Genomic DNA, 8,914 nt, shown 5'->3' on the forward strand with positions numbered 1-8,914 from the left:
GAAAGTTATTAACAATGGAGCTGCAGTAAAAATAGTGCATCATCCATCCTTAAGTTTAATCAAACTTATTTAGTATTATCATCATTTATCTCAGGTATCACAGTGCAAGTGTATGTGTGTTTCATGAGTTTCTATTAGCTTTGAGTTGTGATCCAAAATAGGATATGAAGGTCAGACTGATCCAGACTCACCATCCAGACTTAATCAAAGTCCTGAGGGTTCCCTTGGAAACCATCTGACAGGGACAAGTAGAAGCAAACAGAATATAAGAAAAACTGAAAGAAATACTGTCAATTCAAATGCAAACACATGACAGAATAAATCAATAACTCTGAAAATAAGAGGCTGTGCCATGGCACATACAGCTATGCTTTTCAGTTGAAGAAACATGGATCCACAATAATACAACTTACAAGATAATGGTATGGTTGTGCATGCCACAAAAGCATTGTTAACGTTGTTTTACTCTCTCTTTTTTGGTTCTTTCTTACTCCGTCATCTTCATTTCAGCCACTGACCCTCAACCACAGAGACCAAACCCGTAAATCCCCCAGTGAGGGTCAAGATGACAGTGCGGATGTCTTTTCCTTTCGCCCTGCACTAATATTAACCTCCGCGACTGCTCAATGTGCAGCACGGTTTTGGGTTTATTAAGTGTGTGCTTGAATGCTGTAGGCTACCTGTACTTGAAAGGGGATGTGCAACGGGAAAGCCTCAGTATCCCAGGCTTAATGAATTTAAACTTGTAGAGACTGTTTTGCAGAGGTTGACACTGAGAATGAACCCAGTACCAGATACATAAGGGAATTAGGATGCAATTAACAAATGAATGAGTGAATGTTAATTTTCACAAAGTTTACACTGCCACCAAGTGGGTAAAAATCATTTATGCAGGTTTAAGTAAAACTGCTGTTTTCATGCACACGTGCTGATAAGCTAAACCTAGCACACCCGCTAATGTAACATGTTAATGCTACACTGAGCTAGTATGGTGGTTTATAAAGGTTTTGTACTGATACAGTATGACTATTTTACTGTTGCTGGTGACTAACCATTATCTACTATTGTGGTATTCTATTCCAGATACCATACAACTTCTCATACAAACATTCAAACAACAAAGTTTGGTGTGGGATCGAGATTCCTTGCTTCCATCTCTATGGCTATCTCTCTGACTGGAGACCAACTGCAGATGAGGAGCTGGCATACAGATATTAAGGAATACTCATTTCAGTCCTGATAAATGTAATATACAGAAGACTAGGTGCACAGGAAAAGATCATCATACGGAGGGGGCTTCTTTACATTTGGTATTCTAATTGCATTCAGCACATATTAGTTGTGTTTTGACTCCTCTCTAACAAGTACTTTGAACATTTCGCTGCCAGCTACCACTGGACATATTTCTTTAGATCAAAGCCTTCGCAACGTTTACTATAAAAACAGCACAGCATTTCATCTCCCCATGACCGAGATGGCTTGATAAGAACAAAGCAACAGACCAAAGCACACCCAATGGGACAGCTTTTAGAAACTGGCTGCTTTCATTAAAATATACAGTATTACAACATGCAGATACATATGAGACATAATACAGCGGACAGCAAGCTCTGATGTAGTTTTTCCACCCATTCCAGCTTTTAATAAAATTAATCTAGCAATATTTGGCGCTTTTTTTTTCTGATAACTTCGATTTTCTTTTCTTTTGTGAAGCTCTGGGCCTCAAGGGGAAATATAAGCTGTAGTTCACTACAATAGCCTTTGCTATTTCTGTAGTATTTTACAGCTTAATGTGAGCAAATCTCTCCTTCAGCTGAGCAGCAGAGACTAGAAAGCGGCAACGATGTCATCTGGAGACAAAAGGTAGGAGTCTATGAAAAAACTGATTTTACAGAGGTATAGGCACACTGATTCATAGACGTGAGTAATTCATTCAGACAAATAATTTGGATCTGATAACTCAACAAATATTATCAAAGAGTATCACTAGATGACATCATCATTTTGATTCTCAGTACTCCGAGTAAAGCAGCCGCTTTTATGTATGTGCACGCTACAGGATTAGCATCTTTCTGATAGCATAATGTTTTACCATAGTTTATTTGCCATAACAATCTTTACTAAATATTAACTATACTCTAGTTGCCTCGTGCAGATATTTTAGAAATCATTTTGGAACTGCTGACATAAGAAAAAGTCAAAAAACGATCTTCCAGGTTTTGCAGAATAGTCTGGCAATAGCTCTGCTACAGTGCCGTTCTTAATACTACCACCAGATGATGCCAAAATGAGGGATTTTTAAATCTTACACAGCATGGCTTTAATTTAAAGGATCTGCAACAGGACTGTGTTTAAAACTCCATGGATGGTGCTAATGAAATAGTTATAACCAACAACAGTATCACCTCTGCTAAAAAAAAGGCACCTTGCAGCTGAAGTTTTCAGACATACGTTTGTGGGATTTTTGCCAAAGATACCAACACAGAACTAGCTATATAACAAAGAAAAAATACAATATTAACACTGAGATAATTTTTAACACAGTAAAGTATACTCATGGCATCCAGATTTTAATGCATTGTATGCATTTGTGATCATTCACGGTGAATTATTTTTATGACAGAGAAATGTAATTTTGGTGGCACATCAGTGAATGAATGGATGCCTGAAGTGGCTCTGCTTAAGAGGTACTTCAAAGATTCTAATTATTATAAGTAATGCAGGACTACTAATGAAGCCAGTTGCTTAAATGAAAATTTAGGGCAGGCCAATTAGAAAAGTGCTTCCTCAAGAGACTTGGTGGGTGGCAAATTATACTACTGCTCTTGGGGTCTTTCACAAAACCTAACACTAAACCCAACAGAGATGTTGCAATTGATTGCTCAAAAACAGACTTGGGTTGTCCCTCGACAGCAGTTCAATAGTTGATTGAATATTCTGTGAAAGATTCACCAACTGATTTTGTTACAGTGCCCAATAACTTCCCCAAATCTCTCAACAAAGCTGGGACAATGTTACAATAAAATGGCTTTATTTCTAGCACTGGCATATTTTGGGAAATAGATCAAACAAGTGGAATATTTTAATTATAGATTCATGTATTCTGCTAGCTTTGGGGGAGTTTTAAAATTAGAAATTGGCAGCATTGCGGTTATTTCCATTGGTGTATGTCTTGTATTGTTATCTGTTTAAACATTGTATTCTTGTGTGTTAACTTTAAAAATAATGCACTGTCCATACCATACATTGTGGACACAGTAACACTTCGCAATGTTGTACGTTGTTAATGTTAATGCTGCTACCAAAGAATGAGATGGGAACAAAGTCAGGCAACTGACTGAATGAATAGGTAACAAGGTGTTTCCAAATCAAGGATATATAATTCATGGTAATTCATTTTACATCACGCTGCTTAATTTTAGCTGTGTCTCACTGGTTCCTCGAACTCTGTAAGTCTGGCACTCACCACTAATGAATCGTTCCAGATTAACTCTTTATTATGTACATAGTTAGCTTTTGTCTCCTCATATCAAGTGGTGTGTCATATTGTAAAATATAAATATGCATAATGTATGGTATTATTATTACCCATACAGATTTGAGAGTAAAGATAAAAGTGGGAGGGTTGACAGAAGTAGGCATTCCCTCTGATTGGCAGGTTGGGTTCAGGCACTTGAGTCTTTCCCTGCATTTCATCATATCATTCATTATTTTTAATGAAAAAGGAAATAATGATAGTAGGCCTACTTGGATCCCCTTTAGCCTATTATGTTTTAAGATGGTGACCATATGGGAATACATTTCAGTGGAATTGTACCACGTACGATTTAATGTGACAAATAAATGTTGGTTAATTGAGTAATTGATATGTTTGTCGAACACTCATGAAACAAGTGAAAAAGCCATGACTATATTACCAAACCCAAATACATCCTCAGGCTACATCCACACTAATACGTTCTGGTTTAAAAACGCATATCTTTTGCTACGTTTATGCCTCCCGTCCACACTACTACGGCATTTCTATGCCCCTAAAACTGGTGACCCTATTTAAGTTTGGGAACTCGCTCTGTTGTCTGGACGGGTAAAAATGAAGACCTTTGAAAACTACAATGCATGTCAGTCAGTCTTATTGGCTAGATGGGCTTACATACCGTTCAGTAACAGTTCCACCTCGTCATTGCTCCAAGCAAAATCCCTTGTCTTACTTATTGCTGTTGTTGTTCTTTCTCCAAAATATTTTTTGTATTATCTACTTATAGGCGGACTGGCAATCTGGCAGTTAGGCTACATCCATGATTTTCAACCGCAGAGTAAAAGGCAGGCAATCTGCTTCCGCATGCCCATTGTATGCAAATGTTGTTGTCAGACGTGTTAAAATGGAAGGAGATCATTATTGAATGTTTTTGTTTCAAAAGTCCATTTAAAAATGAAAGGTTAGATGTAGCCTCAGACTAAATGGCTTTTACATTTATCTATTTTTTACATTTTTCAGACTCTTGTGCGTAAATATGTAAAATATTTACATGCACAAAATTATATTAATATTTCACACACCCAAGCACACTCTCATTGAAATGTAGTCTTCTCTAGAGATCAACTGATGCTATGTACAAATTAAGTATTATACTTGGTTTCAATACAAATACACACCTCCTCATTCAGCCTATTGAAGGAAACCATGCAGCATCTTCGCCCCCAACACCGCACTCCGTGACTGGTTAGGATTTTTTTTTTTTTTTTTGCAGTGTAATCTCAGTATCTCAGGGAGTGAGTGAGCTAATAGTATAGAGGATGCTGGGTGATGGAGATGGGGATGCGTACCAAAAGGCTGCTGCTTTTCTAACAGGACTCACATGAGGATGAATGGAGCTTTGGCGTAATGGTAAAGCGACGGATTTCCCTGCTCTTCATAGCCTTTTTGGCGCGTTGTGGATGACGGACATAATATAGAGAGTTGTTTGCGGAATTCCCGGAATTCACAGGCTGCATACTTGTTTTCAACAGCACGGAGAGGCTCACATCCCTGGAGATTGTGGTTTGTAAACTTTATGGATTTACAGAAACATCGTGCATTTCTATAGTGTCTTTTTTGCTGGGTTGATTTCATTTGTTTTGTGCTGTTAAGGTACGTAAAATCGGTTTGAAATGTCCAACTTTAACAACCGGAGCCAAACCAGCACTAGTAGCATGTTTTTTTATTTTCTCTCTCTGTGTGTGTGTGTGTGTGTGTGTGTTTTTCACAGGGTTTCTTACCTTTACTGCTGTTAATTAGTAATGACTCATTACCCCATGCACATTTCACTCCTTGATATCTTTATTGCTGCAGCTGGTGACACGCGCTACCTGCTACTCAATAAACAAAATGATGGAAGTATTTTTCATGCAGCACGTGTACTGGCATTTTGAGGTGAAGAGAGATGGTTTACTCATCAAATGATAACTGATTTTCTTTCTTCTCTGACATTTCAGACTCCATCGTAATCGGCTTCTGGGTTGGACTTGCTGTGTTTGTCATTTTCATGTTCTTTGTGCTCACTCTGCTCTCAAAGACAGGAGCGCCACATCAAGAGTGAGTATAATAGCAGGTCTACATCAGGCCCATTTTCCATCTGGCCCCATGGGGATAGTTTCAGCACCAAGGAGAGCTCCAGCATTTCAGCTCTCATCTCATCTCATCTCATCTCAGAGCTGGGGCAGCTTTCATGTCTGAGGGTGAGCTCCTGTTGCGTAGGCAGAGAGACAGGACTGCAATGAGCTACAGGGACGCATTTGCTATTCTGACAGTAGATTAAGTTGTAAGGCATTTTAATTTGGGTAGGTCAGTGGTTGTTCTCATATATAGAACGTGGGGAGGTGGGGCGGTGATGGCGCAGTGGATATGACACATGCCTTTGGCGTGGGAGATCTGGGTTCGAATCCCACTGCGATACATCAACCAATGTGTCCCTGAGCAAGACACTTAACCCCTAGCTTCCCCAGAGGCGTGCGACTTCTGACATATATAGCAATTGTAAGTCGCTTTGGATAAAAGCGTCAGCTAAATGCCATGTAATGTAGGACTTTATTGTGCTTTTGTGGAAAGCTGCTATTTGACTTTGATGCGAGCTTCATATAGCCATAGGCACATTGCCTTCACATGTGAAGATCAGGAGTGGAAGTTGGAGAGAAAACACTTAGATAAAAGGTCAGATTGAGTATGCCACTGAGGTTAATCCAAGAAGAAATAGGGCATTTATTGGCTGGCTGTCTTTTCCCTTTGTTGTCTTTTTAAGGACAGGGTGCTGGGATGGTTTTATATTAATTACCAGACACAACTGTGAAAAGACAAGCAATCTACAGAAAAGTTACAGGTTCATACAGGACTAAAATGACAATAAAAGCCCCTGATATTTTCAAAGCATTTTCCTGCTTCAATCTCACTTCACTGCTGCGATCTCTCTTTCTCAACAGAAACCCAGACTCTGCTGAAAAGCGCCATCCACCAAGCAGCTGTCTAGTAGACATCCACACTCCTCAGGACGAAAATGACAAAGCCTTCTCTCGTCCGTTGTTAACGGGGTCTCGTTCTTATTTTCATTTCTACATTAATAACGAGGAGGATCAGCGTCAGGGGAAGCAAAACCCAGAGGACAAGAGAGTTGGAAAGCACAGCGGGGCGCGAGCCCAGCAGCGGACCAGAGGAATCAGCTCCTCTGGGATGGATGAGATGGAAGAGGATGTTGAGGAAGCTGAGGGACACCAACCTCTCAGGGGACTAATAGAGGAGAGTCAGGCAGACAGAGAATGTTCCTTCTTTTCCCACTTCAACATCCCTAACTTTGTGAACTTGGAGCACAGTTCAACACTTGGAGAGGATGATCTGCTATATGAGCCCTCTGTCATACTGGAGCGCCAGTCTCAATCTCAGGATGCTCACCGTGACATCCACTGAGTCTGTTTATACGAAGACATCACAGGCATGGACATAGTGTTATTGTTAAATTACATGGCCATTTGTGATCTGATGGGGAAAACACACACACGTCTGACACACAGCTACCTTTTTTCCTAAAAAGTGTCTCTTCTTGGAGAGTTTTAGCCTTTTCAGGGAGCATACATGTAGATCAACAAGCAAAAGGGCAAAATTCCATACTAAGTGTAACTCAGTTATAAGATGAGATTTATTCCTGAATGTAAAATTGCCTCTCAAATGGTACGCTTTACTGTGAGTACTAGGTTACTCTGAAATGGATGCAGCTGTATTGTGCCTGGACTAGATGTCTTTCCAAACAAAATGAGAGGAGTGGCTCACCAGGGAGAGATGCTTGGTACAATTAATTCTGCTATTATTGCTGTCTTGCTTTCTTGTGCAGTTCCGTACAATGGACATTATCTCCCCAGCAGGACACGGATGCCAGATTAAAAGCATGGAATTCAATAATGTTTGTTCTAAAATGAAATACCCTCTATTAGAAAAGGTGAAATGTACTTTAACCGTGGGATTAGTACCACAAAATCAAACGTATCATTACAGGGTAGGTAACCTAAGACCTTGGATGACAATGTGATATAATACTTTTGTATTACTATGAACATAGTGGAGGGATATAGCAACTAAAGAGCCACACATTTCCTTTAGGAGTTGGAGCTGAAAGGTAATGACTCAAAATAAATGTTTATATTGCTCCGTATTTACTGGATATGTAAAGTAAGTATTTGCTAACACATGTCAACTTCAAGTTGATAATATGTCAATGTGGTGTTTCAAGTGGCCAAAAAATGAATGAATGCAGGTTTGAGTCTTCAGACAGTGTAGCAGAATATCTGTATTTATAGGAGCACTTGTGTAAAAGGATTAAATTAAAGTGATGTTTGGAATTGTCCTTATTTGTTGATAATATATTTAATGTCTATGTAGATTTGAGATAGGGAATAAGACATACAAACTGTTTTACTAAGCAGTGCTGCACTCCGGTCTGGGTCTTAATTCATGTAGAAATCAAATTTGAAAAACACAGCCCATTAACAGGACGTGTCAGGGAAAATAAATGTTCGAGCTCAGTCTTCTGTCCTCTGACATAGCTCATGTTCTTAAAAAGGTGGGCAGGTGGGACCAGGCTGAAATGTGATTAGCTAGTTTCTGAGAAATATTGGCAGGGAAGGCTTTCACAATTTAGTCAGTGTTCTTTTTTCTGTACCAAGCGCACCAACAAGGAAATTATATGCTCTTGTTTTTTCTGAAATAACAAATTTTTTCAATTAGCTTTTTTCTTACCAATGAAATGTCATGGCAGCTGACATGTGGAAAAGTGCTCGAGATCAGTTATAAAACTCACACGGTATTAAACAAGTCATGCCAAATTTTCCTTTCTTCCTCGCCCTTTTTCTCCTCTTTTTCTCTTACTAAGTGCAAAATACATTACTTCACAAATATTCCTGCATTTATGCCTTCGTCTCTGAGGAAAATGGATCCAAGCGCCATTAATCGCAAGCATCATTTAGTGCGCAGTTAGCGCTGAATGAGGAGCAGCAGAGTTCACACAGTGTAAAATAAGAGTGGGCAGACAGCAGGTGAATGTCTGATTATGTAATGTAAACATTAGCACATGTGACTTAGACTTTCTGACTACAAGTGAAATGTGTAAGATTCCTCTTCGGGTGGGTGTGTTACCCCCCCCAAACAAGCTGAAAGACCCAAGGAGACCTGTGGGGTAACACTGCAGAAAGGGTACATTCATTACTCCTTATTTTTTTTAATGGCAACTAAAATGATTTACACATCATTAGAGATAGTTGCTGTGGTGAAGGACTTAGTGGCATGGCAATAAAAGAGGGAGCAGCAGTGAATCACATTCTTATTTATCTTCTGAATGAGGGGGTATTCAGTCAAACTGTCCCCTGTGCGTTCCCAAAGACAAATAAAGCTGACAGG

At 39.4% G+C, this 8,914-nt stretch overlaps 1 protein-coding gene across 1 annotated transcript; it reads left to right on the forward strand.

Moving 5' to 3' along the window:
- The first annotated feature begins 5,249 nt into the window (after positions 1-5,249).
- LOC120546368 (melanocortin-2 receptor accessory protein 2A-like) lies at positions 5,250-8,231 on the forward strand. The gene is made up of 2 exons (XM_039781294.1): positions 5,250-5,572; positions 6,454-8,231. Exons 1-2 carry the CDS (start codon positions 5,523-5,525, stop codon positions 6,932-6,934), a joined length of 531 nt encoding a protein of 176 aa, XP_039637228.1. The 5' UTR covers positions 5,250-5,522; the 3' UTR covers positions 6,935-8,231.
- Positions 8,232-8,914: the final 683 nt, after the last annotated feature.

This window comes from Perca fluviatilis, chromosome 18 (genome assembly GCF_010015445.1).
Source record: "Perca fluviatilis chromosome 18, GENO_Pfluv_1.0, whole genome shotgun sequence".
Classification (NCBI taxonomy): domain Eukaryota; kingdom Metazoa; phylum Chordata; class Actinopteri; order Perciformes; family Percidae; genus Perca; species Perca fluviatilis.